This window comes from Crotalus tigris, unplaced genomic scaffold (assembly GCF_016545835.1).
Source record: "Crotalus tigris isolate CLP2741 ecotype Arizona unplaced genomic scaffold, ASM1654583v1 scf7180000024292.1016931, whole genome shotgun sequence".
NCBI classification, from domain to species: domain Eukaryota; kingdom Metazoa; phylum Chordata; class Lepidosauria; order Squamata; family Viperidae; genus Crotalus; species Crotalus tigris.
Window position 1 is genome coordinate 335,558 of NW_024100465.1, and position 16,706 is coordinate 352,263.

Below are 16,706 nucleotides of genomic sequence, written 5' to 3' on the forward strand. Positions count from 1 at the left end.
ATATCAAAACGTGCGGGCAGAATTTGTGTGATTAATGGGAATATAAATGGCCAAAATACATTATTGAAATATTTGAGCCCAAACTGAAGTCTTCTGCAAGACAATGAAGAATTTTATATTTCAATAAATTTCCATGTCATGTTGCTGCTGTGTGCAAAAAGTGGTTTCAGGATAATCATATGCCACTGCTGGAATGGCCTGGGAATAGCCCAGACCTTAGCCAATTGAAAATCTATGGAGCCGATTAAAGAAACTTGTTAGTCAGAAGCAATCCAGCAATAAAACCAAGTTAATAAAAGCAATCATTCAATCTTGGTTTCACATTATAACAGCTGCAGAACTAAAGGACTTAGTTCACTCCATGGGAAGACACTGTAAGGCCATAATTCATGCTAAAGGTTACCCAACTAAGTATTAACTGACATGGTGATAATTTTTGTATATCTTGCTTTTTCTATGGTGATAATTTTTGATATCTCATTTTTTCTATGGTGAAATTTTTGTATATCTTGTTTTTTCTATGTGTTTCACTTTTCTTCTTTATTACTGCTATTCTAATAGCAAATCCTTCATAAAAGTTATTGCATTACATTCTTGATTAAATTATCTTTCCACTGATATATAATTTTATGGTACTACTCCAAAAAAAGTGGTGTTATTAGCCATCAAACTTCAAATGTACACTTTTCCCAAAAGGTTTCTACAATTTTGGCCACTACTGTACATAAATAAATAATAGCAGGCTATCATAATCAGCTCAGTTGTAATTATTGGCCTAGCTGGTCTTCCACACTTCCATTTACTTTAATGGGGCATGCTCAGAAAATTCATAGTGGATTTTCCCTTAAATACTTAAATAAAAAGATTGCAGTTTATATCATGGAAATATTAGCAAAACTGTATTATTTTTATCAAATCAAACTATGTGCTCTAATTAACAACTTCAACTCAAAAACACAAGCACAAAATTATATTACACATATCTAAAAAAGTAATATTTGTATATATTAATGCTACATTCCTGTTCCAAAAATGGTATCAGTAAAAATGAAATATCACAGGAGTTGCTAAATGACATTTGATTCTGTAGAGAAATTTTGCAAATGTCTTTGTAATAGAAAATTAAGTTTTATTAATAGTCTGTTAAAATAAAACACCCAAATTCAACTTTGGTTTATAGATACAGGCCTCCTGATGCATCTTTGTCCACAGGGAGTTGCGTCATTCATTACAACAATGAAACTGATTGACATCTGCATATCAAATCACATGCACATATCCCTGAATAAAGTAGGCAAAACCTTTTGGCATCCATCCAGTTTTACACTACCGCTCAATCATGTAAACCATGGGAAAGGTTTCTTTCAGATATGTCCTATCCGCTACTGGAGGGCTAGAGAGGGGTACGATATGTGTATTAAGCATCAGGCAACAACAATGGCTATTTCCAGCCCACTGGTACTGGGCAAGCTGAATGTCTAGATTTGTTAACATACAGGAGAGCTCATGCAGTTGGCAGATTTGATCATAATTTTCACAATTTGCAAGTCTCTATAGTCTCATTGCACTTTTGAGAAAGAAAAACTTGACTTAAGTATTTTGGATGAGAGCTTGAACTTGCTGTTTTCTTTTTCTTCTTTTTGCTGTGCTTCTTGTGTTTCTTCCGCTTTTTTGTTTTATCCTTTAAAAAGGGAAATACCAAAAACAATTGTTATATTCTGAAACTACCGGATTCCAATTCAAGTTTTGTCTCTCCAAATGCATTTTCAAGGAAAGGATTAATTAAAGCCACTAAATATCATAAGCCCATCTAAATTAAGAACAGCAAATACCACCCTACTAGAAGGTTTACAGAAGACACTGTCCACAAATTTATCTCTAGAGTTGTTCTTCTTTATATATAAAGTTCTAACTTTAATTCCTGATATCACATTTCATTAATTTGAAAAAAACCCCAAGAAAGCTAATTTATAATTTGTTGCCAAGTGATATTAGCAAGACTATATTACACAATCTGATTTGATTTGTTAATTCATCCTATATCTTATTACCTGCTTAGGACTATTGTATTTAGGGAAAAATAGTATTTTCTTAAACTCTAGAATCAATCATTTAAATTTAATACTGTAATGCTCATGATTTATTTATCTAATTTCTATGCCACATTTCCTTCCAGAGTTCCAGGTACTGTACTCCTTCTGCAGTCCTCCTATTTTCTGGCTAGTATATTTACTCCAAGGAGGATTAAGTATCTATCTATACTATGCACATTATGTAATAGTTGAAAATCAATCAATTACTGATATAGTAAATATCATATAGTAAATATCAAATATAGTATAGCAGTGTTCCAATATCTCAGAGGCTGCCACAAAGAAGAGGGAGTCAAGCTATTCTCCAAAGCACCTGAATGAAGAACAAGAAGCAACGGATGGAAACAATCAAGGAGAGAAGAAACCTAGAACTAAGGAGAAACTTCCTGACAGTTAGAACAATTAATCAGTGGAACAACCTGCCTCCAGAAGCGGTGAATGCTCCAACACTGGAGGTTTTTAAGAAGAGACTGGATAGCCATTTGTCTGAAATGGTATAGGGTTTTCTCCCTGAGCAGGGGGTTAGACTAGATGCCTCCAAGGTCCCTTCCAACTTTATTATAAAGTCACAAGAAACTCAGAGCAATTGAAATAGGGAAGTTGCCCCAGCATATATACATGCTGATAAAAAAAAAATGGAGTTTAAAATTCATAGACAGATAAAATAAGCTTACATTTTTCTCTTTTTCTTCACTATTTTTCTTCTTTTTTGCTTGTACCTAAATAAGAAGAAGCAGAATCACAGAATATACATTTTACAAAAAGGCTGAAAGACTGAAATAGCAATCACAATAGAAATGTTACTTAATTATAACTTGGGAAAAAAAGACTACTTCTTCAATAACTATTTTGTACTATCTGGCAATTTTGTGTTTTCTAATCCTGCTGTCATGCCTAAACTTTTCAGGAACATCACAGCCAACATTTTGGAGTTCTACAGTCTAGAAAGAACTACGTAGGAAAGATCTTTGTGGGTCTCTTAATTCACAAATCATCTGAAGCAGCACATATGGGAAAAATGGACCAAAGATTCTGCATATGCATATGAATATGGTGAACATTTTTAAATACCGGTAGTGTAAATGCTTTGCTTTATATTTAAACTGACCTCCTCTGTTTGAATTGATTCCAATGAAGAGTCTGATGGCAATAATTCTTCCATATGATCTGCTTTTATTCTTTTCCTAACAAGACTTTTGGAATCCTAGGTAAGATTAAAATATTTAATTATGGTCACCTTTAAAAAATCACATTTCCTCTGATAAAGAGTAGCCAATCTCTCTTCAACTTTCTTGTTCTTCACTATTGCCAGATCTTATTATCTGTTCTTTTTTTAATGTATTGACTATATAATACTTTGAAGAACAGAAAAGAGACACAACAAGTATTACATGGCTAGCACGGAGGGAGGGAGAGAGGGAGGGAGGGGGGGAGAGAGAGAGAAGCACACAAAGCAGGCAAAGTAAATAATAACAAAGAAGCCTCGCAATAGCTAAGAGCAGGAAAATTGAAGAGACGGAATGATTCTGGCTGTACAAGACCAACTCTTAAGAAAAATGTATACATAGCCAGAATTCAGAAAATAGTAACAGACAGCAAAACGCTACCTCTGCAAAGAAGCTGAAAAACAGTAACCAACTAGTTAGCTGTTACAAGAAGACTGTGCAGACTTATAATAGCACCCCAAAATATCAATAATAAACTGTTGATAAGAAAGACTAAAGCGTCTGAATAATGAAATCACAATACCTGGAGACAAAGTAGAAGAGAAACAACTGAAGAAAATTACAAAATACAAATACCTACAAATAGAAGTAGAATGACAATGGCAAAAGAAAGCAAAGATAGTACCAAGAGTAATAGGTGCCTTGGGTGCAATCCCCATACCTCTGGAGCATACTTGAATACCATTAGTATTGACAAAATCACCATTAGTCAATTGCAAAAGGCACCTTTACCTGAATAGCTTATATCCTGCAACAGTACCTTTAATACTGTCAAATAAACACATCTGCCTATCCCAGATCCTTGGGAAGGATTGATAAGTTGATAAAAATGCCAAATCCAATCTAAACATCTGGCCGACTGTGCAATCTAACATAATGATTTCCAAATATAAACGAATACATTTTTGCCATATAACACACCATATTTAATTATGGTTGAAGAGAAAAAGTACAGGTAATTAATGTGACAATATCAGGGAACAATAAAACAGAAGACAAAGAATTGGAGAAGATTGCAAAGTATCAAAATTCAAAAATCAAAACTGGAAGATTATGGCTTAACTAGCAGTGGTGGTCCTAATGGTTACAGGGACATTGAGTGCCCTACCAAAAAGCCTCGGATGACACTGAGAAAATCTGCATATTGACAAAATTTTCATCTGCTAATTATACAAGACCATATTGCTTGGATCTGGACATATACTATGCCAATACATTATGATAATCTAAGTTCTTGAAAAGAACTTGATGCAAATGAAGGCCAACACCAACTAAAAGATTGGCAGCTATGATTTCATCTTGTTATTTATTTAAGAACAAAACCAAGACTAATTTCTGATTGTATGACCAACTATAATAATAAAAATATATTTATTAAATTAAATTAATAAATTCTTAGAGGTCAACTGATATAACAGATCAGGTTTTGGAATTAGTTTGCCTCACAACCAGCAATTTTAATGCCAAACAGCTGTTAATTTCAGAAGTTTTTTTACAACTAGGCAAATAGGAATTTTCATTTAGTTATTCTATAATTGCAAATTTATTTTCAATTTATTTTAGTTATTCTATAATTGCAAATTTATTTATTTTTAAAAGTACTATGAAACTGTTTTACCTTGTCTCTTTCATAATCTTCCTTTGTCCGTTTAGTTCTTAGGCTATCCTAAATAATAAAAAAGTAGATATTAAAAAACAGCATTAATGACAGTGTACACTTAAATTTGCGTCTATATAAGCAAATAGTGCAGAAGTAATGGCAATTGGTATTCTGGAAATGGAATAATCAAAACAGAGCTTGCAGTGAAAAATAAAACAGATACGTATTATTGTTGCAATAGCTGTTCTCTAACAAACTCAGGGGTAGGCAACCTCGGCTCTTTTATGACTCATGGACTTTAACTCCCAGAATTCCTGAGTCAGCATAGCTGCGCTAGCTAGCTCTCTCCTGCCCTTCCTGTTTCCTGCTTCCTGCAGAGATGCAGCAGAGGGAGAAGCCCTGCCCCAAAAGCTTTTCAGCTTGTGGGAGAACACCTTGAGTCCACTCTCTTTTACACACAAAGAGGGGGGGGAGAGGGAGAGAGAAGCAGGGAAGCGCAAGTGCCTCTCTCTGTCTTTATCTCTATCCGCAAATGGCAGAGGCTGGGAGCCACAGGCGAAGGCTCAAAGAGCCACATGCGGCTCTGGAGCCGCAGGTTGCTGACCTGTGCAATAGAGCAATAGAGCCAGCAGAGCAAACATTGCACCAGTTTAAAACAAAGCACAGAGATCCAAATTTCATTCATATTCTACATATGCATTTCTGCTACCAGTGCACTCTAATCAGTGTGAAAAGTTTCATTCATAAATTAGGTAAGGATAGTATTTTTCTTACTTTACCTTGCTATCTGAATCAGAGTTTGAACTAGAGCTTTCAGATGACTTCTGTAGGGAGCAATATTTTTTTTTCTTTCTCTTTTTTCCTTGCTTCTTATCCTAATTATGAATATGATAAGAAAATTATTAGATTTTGTTCAGATTAAATCATTTCAGACATAAAAACATAAACACATATTCTTAATGACTAGCCACAGGAATAACTGGATTTTATGTTGTTCTTCCCATTTCTATATATCCAAGATAATGCCTTTGTTTAATAAGTCTTTATCAAATATCATTTTAATATTCTGATTTCATTGACTTGTATTCAAAGATCAAAAGCTATGATGAAAAAACATTTCAGAGAAAAACAAATAAAGCTCAAAAAATTCTTAAAATGAAAATTTTAGAAATTAAATGGAAGCAGTGTTTATTCAAAAGCTCAATATAGGTAAGTCATTCTGAATTAAACAGGCATTATATTCCAATAGTAAAAAGAGTGAAATTCAATTTAATTGTTTTTATCAATTACTACATTACTTCAATGAAAAATAAATGGCAAAACATTCTGAATATAATTTTTCATACTTTGGAACTATGATTTCAATCTATCAGAAAAGCAATTAAATTACAAAAAAAAAATGAAAAGTCCTGATTCATGAACAAATCTTGCCTAATTAATAGCTATCGGCCTCAGAGAAGTCATGTTTTTGATCAATTTGAACTAGAGCACCTAAGTCTTTTACTCCTCATATCCTTTTATATAGCCTTTATGTCAAAGAGTTACATTACAGTTGTTTTAGTAAAGATCAAACAGGAATTTTCTTCATCCTTCACAATTCTGCCTTGTGAAAAGTCAAAAGGGATTGGAACTACCATGGTTACCTTCTGTATTAGAATCTCAGCTGCTACTTCTTCTCTGCCAGGGAATACCAGAAGGCAGAGAACTGATAAGAAGAGAGGATGCTTATCTTTCTGACTAACCAAATGTTTCCATCAAGATTCTTCCAAATTTTTTTCTTCAAGAGATCTATACCGGTTCCTATCACATATGCATGCTAGAATCATGACTAGAAACCAATCAAATTTATAGTACTTCTCTAAAAAATAATCTGTTCTGCTATTAATTCATAATGATTTGTGATATAATAAATCATTCTAGTCTGAGAGTTTATTTTTTACAATGGTTCAAGGCATTTTTCCATTCTACTAAAAATTCAGTCTTGTAAGGATGCTTAAACACTGTCCACACTTGTCTACTGGAATAGGAAGTCCTCAGCAATGATGCGTGGCATTTTAGAAATTCAGCTGCCTGTTTAATACTGTACATGTACTAGGAGAGTTTCATTTCAATACTGTCCTTTTTGTCTACAAAATTATTCATTTTTGCTGGTATTCACTTAAGTTGTTTTATTTTCTATAGAAAAATAGCACACATTGTTTCTGATGTGAAGGTAAAAAATCTTTTAGAAAAATTCTACAAAACTCAATTCAGCAGTTCCAAGGTACAAACACCCACACAAAAGAGGAGGGGAAAGAAAATAATAAAACTATACTTCAGCCTTTCATACATCTCCCTTTCACTTCCATTGATGTACGGGTGTGAATAACTTCCTACGTTATCTAGTTACAGAAGTTACAGAAAAGCTTGGATTTTAGCACACTCAAGAAAATAGCTTCTATATAAATGTCAGCCATTAAATGAATGAACTAAATATATTTTCAAGAAAGGGAATGGGAATCAGGAATAGATACACACACATACATTCTCTCTCACTTTTGGCGCCGGTCTTCTGAGTACATCCATAGGAGGTAGTGGGATTTCATAAGAGTACCCTTTCCTAAGCTACATGGAGGGCGTCTTGCTTTTTCATAAGCAATTATGGGAGGTTAATACAGATGAAAGGGGAAAACAAGATATGGTTTCATCTTCCTCTAATTCTCTGGAGCAAATTTTCAGAGAATAGAGGTGACAGACATTTACTCCCACGTCAGCCAGCAGATGAATACAATGACTCTGGTACTACTCAACAAACTTAGCGATGCCATCCTTCAGATGGCTTTAAAAAACCAGTTCCTTAAACAGGGGTCCCCAACCTTAGCCACTTGATGACTTGTGGAGTTCAACTCCCAGAATTCCTCAGCCAGTCATGCTGGCTGAGGAATTCTGGGAGCTGAACTCCACAAGTCATAAAGTGGCCAAGGTTGGGGACCCCTGCCTTAAAAGATTTCTGACATTTCAATGAAAATGAACTGCTTCTCCTCCATTTAGACACCCATTTTGAATACGAAATTATGGAAAGTTACAATTCAGTCTTACCTCATCTTCAACATCAGATGAACTGCTGGAAGAATCAGAGCTTGATGAGGAAGAGGAAGATGGGGACAACTTGACCAAAGACAACAAAACGTAAATTTGTGAGATGCAGAATTTGTCAACAAAATAAATTAACCCACGCCCCTGAAATTTATGGGTATCATCCAAAACTGCATCACCTGCATTTAAAAATCAATATTAAACATTAATAATAAAAATCCAAAATCACCCTTTTTCTTTTAAATAAACTATATAACTGTCTTAGGTGTTGAGAAATAAATGAAATCTTTGCTCACCCTACTGGATTTCTTCTTCTCTTTTTTCTTTTTCTAAAAAAAGGATTTTTTTTCATTAATATGTTTGAATGAATTTTTGAAGTGTATTCTATAGCAACCAAATAATGCAATTAAAGCAAAGACTATTGTAACACAAAATTTTCAAATCCCTAGTTCCGCATGGAGGGTACATATGAGGACATTTACCTCTTTCTTTCTTGAAGTGCTCTCACTTCCACTTAACAATTTCTCTCTATGTTTTTCCAGTTCTTTTTTCCAGTTCTGAAAAACAATTGAAACAATTATGAGTATTTCTCAAGTATCCTTTATGGTCACTAACTCATAATAGCCATTTCTAGACTTGGGAATTAATTATTTCAATTAGACTAGAATTCTATATTCATTCTTCTGCAAAAAAATCCCACTGAATCCATTATTTATTTACACAATTTATACACTGCCTCCTCTTTACTTTTTAATAGGATTGTACTATTAGGCTTCATTACAGAGGTAGTCAGTACTGCAATCTAGCCTATGTATAATTTATTGGATGCCACAGAAAGAATAGGAGAAAACCTGCATTTTTGTGAACAGCAATGTGGTTTTAACAATTGTGCTAAAACTATCTTTGTTAATCTGGTAGATTAATATGCCTAACATTTATGGCCAACATTAAGTACTTGAGATGTCTAATATTTAATCACTGACTGTTAAGAGCTGAATATCCAATCACATCTTGTTATTAATCTAGGATGTGCTGGATTAGATTTGCAATCACTGAAAGTTAATTTCTAACATGAAAGAACATTGGTTCTTATTGCTAATCACGTTAGCATTGGATCAGTATCTTTTGATGTATCTGCATCAGAAGCAATTAACACTGAACTATACCTTTTAGTATAAAACTGAAATTTCATTAGCATTATATTAATACTAATAATAATACAGATATAAAATCTAGGCTTATGCCTACATTATTCAAATAACAAACCTCATTCATTCTTTCTTCAAATTCTGCTAAGGCCTTGGAACCTTTCTTCTTCTTTTCTAGTTGTTCTTTTACTTCTTCCCTTTAATGAAAAAAATACATAATCTGTAATTGCTACATAAGTTTAGATCTGAAAATATTAACTTAGGAATCCTTGATGCTCTCTGACCTTGGTTGGGATTTTCTAGACTTTACATTACCAAACTATGTAATATCATCACTGCAGATCTTAAGGAAAGTGAAAGAAAACTTGCTCTTTCTCTGTTTGTGCATCTCAAGTGAAACTATAGTTTCATGCAACTGTAGTTTCATTGATGAAGAATGTAACTTCTATCAAATGGAAATATGCACAAAGCTTTGTGCAATTCATCTAGACCTACATTCAAAAACTGGGCAACCAATAATCTTAAGGAGTGGGATCATAAGTTTAAGAGATGAAATTTTGTTTATTTATTGACTTTATATGGCTGCCCATCTTGTGTACACAACTCTGGACAACCAACAATTATGCAGTTGAATTTCTCACATTTGGGGAAACTGCAGGAGACAGTTAATCTGGAATAAAATTGCTAAGCTTCACCCTTTAAAACTTCATGACTGAAGATTTTCATCTGCCAGTTAAAGCCTTAAAGCATTTGTAAGTCTTAAAGAGTTTCATTTTGCCCTAAAAGACAAAATGTGAAACATCACCTAAATTTTGAGCCTACCCATATTTGGACGAGTTCCGGAAGCCAGAAATGGATGGTGGAAGTCCACATGTGGACCTCAAACTCCAGTTTTCTTTTCCTGATTTAATGTCATATGCGAACCAGTCCATTAATTTGGAGCACAAGTATTACATTAAGGCAAATTTTACTACTACTCTTTCTTAATAGAGTATAATCTTATAAAAGGAACAAAGTCATCATTTGCAGACATACCATGTTGGTCTTGGTCTGTTCAAGTAGTCTTGTATTGTAGGTCCTGAAGAGGGAGCAGGACCTCGTGATCTAGCCATTGCTATGGGATTCATATATGCCTTAAATACGATAAAGAAAGAGTGAGAGAACCTTAAATTACTCCAATTTTCAACCCTTAAAAATAGCTTTTTTCTGGTAATTTTCAAAAATAATATAATATTGTCATTTGGCCAATCTATGTAAGTTATCGATAGAATTGTCAAGGTATTGTAAAATGATTGTTGAGACAACATATTTTGATAGTTTCACTTTTTGATGTGTCCAGCTTCCTCTCCAACGGTTATAAAAAGCTAGTATTTAAAGGTATATATTTACTGTCAAACTTTTATACAGTATATAAATAAAATGTAATATATTTGTATAAGTAAAAATAACTCTCAGTGATTAATGAAACACACTCATATAGTTATGGCATTTGGGGGTGAGGAGGCAGTATGTTGGGATATTTCTTACTCTTAATTTGCCTCAGCAAAACTGCGTATAATTGGACTCTGGGAAATCATTCTGCTCAAGAAAAATTGAATGGAACGAACACAGAGGATCATCTAATACTGTAATATTTAACATCTTATGAGAGGACAGCAACAAAATAAATATTCTTATTGTACCATTAAGACTAATAAATTTATTACTAAGCTGGCTAAGAGAATACGGTATATAAGAGAATGAATGTTGTTCCTACATTTCCTTATCTTTCACTATGTTATTACATCAATTTTTGATGACCTTTTAAAAATTAGTTACACATTTAAAACATGGACCTAATTAAATAGAGTATCATATATGAAATGAAAGTTGGGGTAGAGATGATTAATTTATTATAGCATAAAATGAGAGAAATGTAGACAACCACTAGGTTTATCATTACTACCTTTTCAAATCTCTGACATATTTCTTACCTCCCCATGCAACCCAAAACATATAGTTTCATTATTAGAAACCTTCATCAAAGAACAGTTTGTAGTAAAGTAAAAGAACAGAAAATATTCAATATTGCCATCTCTTATTCTGGATTTTTAAATTTAAAAAATAGTAAAGGAACTATTAGCATATTAATGATTAATGAAGCTATTGTATGGAAATGTAATCTCGGAAACATATATTTATATTGAGGCATGCATATCTAGGGCATATTATTAACTGCAGATTTAATAGCAGATTATCATGAAACTTATAAGAAATCACTCTTTTTTCTATTCTTTAACCATAAGGCATTCACTATTTAATATAGACATTATTGTTTCAGCATGTTTGAACTACCAGTCATTTAATATGGGTTGTTTCTGGATTCTACCCAACTGGATTGTGTTATGGCCTTGATAAGCAATCAGAGAATTGAAACATCAAGCTCAGAACCAACTGTGACTAAAAACACATCTCTTTAGCGAATTTCTTTGCTTTTTATTTTTATTTTTTTTCATCATCTTTTTCTGGCTTAAATAAAATAGCCTCAAAGTGACCTTTGTAAGCTAATGTATAAACAAATAATTGAAGTTTTGATTTTAGGCAGAATTTGACTTATACAAAATGAATCATCAAGCTGTCTATATAATATCTCATTTATAAAATTAACATATAAATCTTTGTCTTAAAATGGCCTGTTTTATAATAGATTTATTACTGCCTGTCTTTATTCAGAAAACAAAGGTTATTCACAGAGAGAAATAAAAAACTTCCCCCCCAGTTTTAACATTTCACTGACAGTGTACAAAGTTTGATAGTGCTTTTCTACTCCCAAGAACAACAAATCATCATTCAGTGCTATGTAGTTTTTACTTAGGACAAATTAGTCATTTCTATATCTTCAGTGTATCCTTAGGGATTTAACAAAAACAGGAAACATAGTCTCTTCAAACTGAGAAATAAGGATGAGCACATTTTTTTTTTCTAAAAAGCACAGCTAAATAGAACAGATGCCTTAGAAAACTTTTAACTTTCCACTACTCTTTTAGAAATATCTTACTGCTCAATATATAATGTGTCACTCAAGTCTACTTAAACGATCTATACATTTTGATGTGATAATTAAATTATCTTTAAGCATAAATCAAAAAACCCCCACCAAGATGAAAAACACAAAAGATAATGGACTTAAGTTTTGAAATAAAAAACTGTGACTCGAGATTATTTTATAATTAAGAACCTAATGCTAAGAAACATATAGGCACACTCCATATATTCATATAAGATCAGATAATATCCTTATAAAAAATACCAGGTTACTTTTCATTCTGATCACATAATTGAGACGAAAAACCCACAGATCCACATGTACTGAAGGGCCCAACTTACTACTTTGATTTCATGACAGAGGAAGAAATGTTTCATGTGGAAAGCCCCAAAGAACTCTCACAGCCACCCACCCTTCCGATTCAAAAGACTACAAAGCCCATGACAATCAGAACTATTTTTAGTAGCTCACCCCTTTTGTCAATGAAATGAGGAAAGGTCTGCAGGATGTCTGTGACAGACACTGGCTATTCCTCCCCCCAATTTCAAAGGTGGTCGCATAGCCACCGTTTCCCACTGAGTCCTTCATCCCCACCCAGGCCAGTAGGAAAGACTATGTCCCTTCTTCAAAACCCTAGCCGTTTCGATCGCGCCTCTAGGAGAGAGACTTAGCTTACGCACCACCCGGTTATCCCTCTTCCCCATGGCGTGCAGGAATCTCGGAACCCCAGCGACGAAAATCAAACCGGCCTAGCCGGAGCCCCTTTCTCTGCTACCCGTCAAGTTTTTAACATCAGATACTACTGAGCATGCTCAGTGACACCGAACATGCTCAGTGGCAGCCATTGTAGCCATTTGCCCTTCCTTGTTTGCCCTCACGAGGGAGAACAAGAGGGATGAAAGAACTCGGCGTTTAGTATGTGTTGCGGTGGTATGATTTTCTTTCTTTTTTAAAATACTTACTTCGAACCTAATCTTTAAGTAGTTAAAATATTGTATGGAGTAAATATAGGAAAATGAATGTAACCGCAATAAGGCGAGAGAGCCCCAGGATTGCAAAAATTGTGGGGAAAGACGCAATGTTCATTTCTTCTCGGTTTTTTTTTGTTGTTGTTGTTCGCGGGAGATTCAAAAGAGAGCTCAATCGGTAAAGTGAGCATCTACACTTCCTATGACGTTGGTGTAAAATTGTAATAATGTATACGTAAAAAACACGGACCGTATCACATCATGTATCTTTGTAATGAGGATATAGGTAAAAAATAATTCAATAGAGTAAGGATCTGGGAATAAGTGAATAACTTCAGCTATGAGAAAAACTTAAAACGTGTTTCCCAGTTTAAAACTTTTTAACATGTGGTGAGTTCGTTTCCCAGAATTGCCCAGTCAGCTTATTCGCTGGAGAATTCTGGGAGCTGAAATCCACACATCTTAAAAGATCCGAGATTGAGAAACACTCACTTAAAAGGATGCTTTCTAACATCCATTGAAGCAAGATGGGCCTACTTCAGCTTCTTTCTGCGGATCTAGGGAGATATAGGAAATGGATTGAAGAACAAGATCTTTTCCACATTGCAAGGTGTTTCTGAATTATATGCTTTAACTTGCCTGTTACCTACCAAATGCAAAGCATTTATAAAGAAAAGCCTGGAGAAGACTGCAAGGAAATGTAATGGCAGTCTTCAAAGATCTGAAGTGCTGTGATTTAGAAGATAGCTGAAGAATTGTTCTAGTTGTTTCATAAGAAAATAAATACCATACTACACTTGAAATACAGGGAAGTTGATTTTCATTGGAAATAGATGCTGGAGTTGACTGGACTGGATAGCCTTGATAACATCTTGGATCTAGTCTCAGATCTGGTCAATTCAGACAGACCAATAGATCCTATTGTACAATCTCACTGAGAAATATTTCAATTTGCCTTTTATGTTTCCTATAGTTGGCAATGATTAGCACAGTAAAATCCACAGGAACTCCTTTTTTAGCTTTGTTAGCTTTATAGATTTTATAAACAAAGGACGGCCTTTATTTCAATAATTCATGAAATATTCTAGAGGAAATTAACTACTGCTTTGATTGAACAATGTCTTCTTAAATTAAATATACTACTGCCTCATGGCACTATTAAGGTGAGGGGTTACTACTTAAGTGACTTAAGTGGATCTATCTCTCCTATTTCACCTGGCTAGATAAGATTTGGTTCTACTCTAAGAAGACAAATTAACAGTGATTTAGCATATTGTGTCTTGCCAGCGCTGCCTGCCTTTGTCATAGATAAAACTCAGCCTGAATTGAAGCAAAGGAATTGGGAGTTGGACATTTAAATTGAATCAGTGTTTCCCATCTTTTCTATAGTGTAACCTCATGCACATAACTTGACTATCCTGAGATTTTTTTTAATACCCTATATGTTACTCACAGAAGATTATTACTTTGGCATAAACTGGAACACTAACTAGCAGATACCCCAAACTTAAGTATGAAAGCTGCAGTTATGTTATTCAAATGCCCATTATATACACTAATAGGGATGAAAATTCACAACCCCAGTTGTCAGTAATTTGAACTGCTCCTCTGATTATGAGATTTATGCTCTTCTAATTCTCAGAAGGCCACAAAGTTTTTATCAATAACCATGGTCTCCAGAAATCACCTAGTGCTCCTTCAAATTAACATTTGTAACAATGTAATGTTATTGTTTTATTTATCATATTTGTTTTACTTCGCTTTTATGATTGGTCTTGGACAATGCATACATACCTTTTAAACCTTATATACCATCTAATTGAGTGAACAGTTGATTAACAACTTGGTCAGTTACACCAATGTTATCGTGACCTCTTCCAGGAACAAGAAAATCAAATTCATCAAAGAAAAGTATGCATGGCTTGGCTTCCTGAGCTCTGCAATATAAACTTCAGACTAAAAAAATAAAATATCATTTGCCAAAAGTGAAAATGTGAAATTAGCAAATCCAAATCCAAATTGAGTTTGCTAAAGGGTGATATGAGAAAGTCACAACAAGACGGTTATGAAAGATGAAATACAGCAAGTCCTCAACTTACAACCATGCATTTAGTTATGCTCTAAGTTATGTCTGTGGAAAAAATAACTTATGATTGTTTGTCACACTTACAACCATTGCAGCATCCCCATGATCACATGATCAAAATTCTGATGCTTGGCACCTGGCTCATATTTATTAAGTGAATCACTGTAATTGCTAAATTAGTAACATGGTTGTAAATTGAATCTGGCTTCCCCACTGATTTTGCTTGTGAGAAGGTCTCAAAAAGTGATTACATGACCTGGGACACTACAAGTATCATAAATAAAGGCAGCAGCTATCCACCACTTCAATATTTTGATTGCGAATTTTAAGGCTGGTTCTATCTCTTGTCCTTAGTTGGATTTTTGTAATACTTAATTTTAGTTTCATTTTTTCACTGTGGACCTTGATATTACTAGAGCTTTCAGATCTTTGTATAATTAGTCCTCATAGTAGCTGGGATTGGAATTTTCATTGGTAAGCAATGTAGTTGTAAAGCATGACTTCACTGCTTAGTGACAGTCTCAGCAGCTGTTGTTAACTGAAGCCCTCAGCTATTAGGTAAGCTAACTTTTTGCTAGCTTCCTACAACTAGTCAGTGGAGAAGCCAACAGAAGTTGCAAATTCCACACGACAAACAAGTAAATGCCTGCTTCCAGGTTGGGGATGGAGTGAGATGGTGCATTGCTCATCAAGCAGGGAGGCATGAGTAGGTGTGCAGGAGGATCCATGTGGATTGGTGAGGGTATGTGAAGATCTGAGGGATGAGTGAAAGGCACTGCATGGGTTGGGAAGGGCATATGAAAGACACAGCATGATGTGAGAAAGGTGTACAAGAATGTGAACAAGGCTGTGTGTAGCTTGGGGGGAGAGCAGGGGATGTGAGGGAATGTGCAAGAGATGCCAAACAGTTTGGAAAAGGTGCAAGGGGTGTGTGAGAGGCACTGTACAGGTTGGGAGGATGGGTGAAATATGCTGTGCAGATCAGAGAGGGTGTGAGAAAGTGCATGCTGTGTGGGGGTAAGCAAGGGTCAAAGAGAGAGTGTGGGGTGCATGAGTGGCTGGCATGACATAAGCACAGAGCTGGAGGAGTATGCACAGGTGAGGGAGACCTTGTGATCTTCTCTGCCTTTCCCTTCACATTGACTTTTTGAGGAAGTGGCAATTAAGTGATTGTAGCTGCTTTACAACTTGTCATAAGTGCAAACAGGTTACCAATCACCCAAATTGTGATAATGTAATGATGGGGTTGCTAGGACAACACAGCTCTGAAGACTAGTTGTAACCTCTATTCATTCAGCAACAACATAACCTAGAATGGCCACCGACTGGTTGTAGGTCGAGGATACCTACGTTTTCAGCTATCAAGGAAGTGTTATTACAACAGCATAGATTATTGGTGTTTCTTCCTTCAGTTTTAAAATCATAGTTATCTTTTTCCAATCAACCTTCATTTAATATATATTCTACATATAGTATGAATATATA

At 34.6% G+C, this 16,706-nt stretch overlaps 1 protein-coding gene and 1 non-coding gene across 3 annotated transcripts; both read right to left on the minus strand.

The window, feature by feature from the left end:
• Positions 1-639: 639 nt before the first annotated feature.
• FAM133B (family with sequence similarity 133 member B) lies at positions 640-12,959 on the minus strand. 2 transcript variants are annotated; one of them, XM_039324080.1, is made up of 11 exons: positions 12,848-12,959; positions 10,178-10,275; positions 9,261-9,339; positions 8,477-8,551; positions 8,291-8,323; positions 7,998-8,066; positions 5,699-5,794; positions 4,938-4,985; positions 3,202-3,297; positions 2,768-2,812; positions 640-1,681 (listed from the first exon to the last, which is right to left on the minus strand). In XM_039324080.1, exons 1-11 carry the CDS (start codon positions 12,869-12,871, stop codon positions 1,535-1,537), a joined length of 810 nt encoding a protein of 269 aa, XP_039180014.1. In that variant the 5' UTR covers positions 12,872-12,959; the 3' UTR covers positions 640-1,534. The 2 variants fall into 2 exon arrangements, with proteins under 2 accessions (XP_039180014.1, XP_039180013.1); XM_039324079.1 differs by lacking the exon at positions 12,848-12,959 and adding an exon at positions 12,639-12,841.
• LOC120299340 lies at positions 9,727-9,883 on the minus strand. Its single transcript, XR_005554394.1, has one exon. It is a non-coding gene; the product is annotated as a U1 spliceosomal RNA (small nuclear RNA).
• Positions 12,960-16,706: the final 3,747 nt, after the last annotated feature.

Coding starts and splice junctions, on each gene's coding strand:
- FAM133B (XM_039324079.1), bottom strand. CDS start 12,755: ATGAAGGACTCAGTGGGAAACGGTGGCTATGCGACCACCTTTGAAATT. Junction 10,276..12,638: donor TCATTTCATTGACAAAAGGG/GTGAGCTACTAA, acceptor ATCGTATTTAAG/GCATATATGAATCCCATAGC. Junction 8,324..8,476: donor GCACTTCAAGAAAGAAAGAG/GTAAATGTCCTC, acceptor TCCTTTTTTTAG/AAAAAGAAAAAAGAGAAGAA.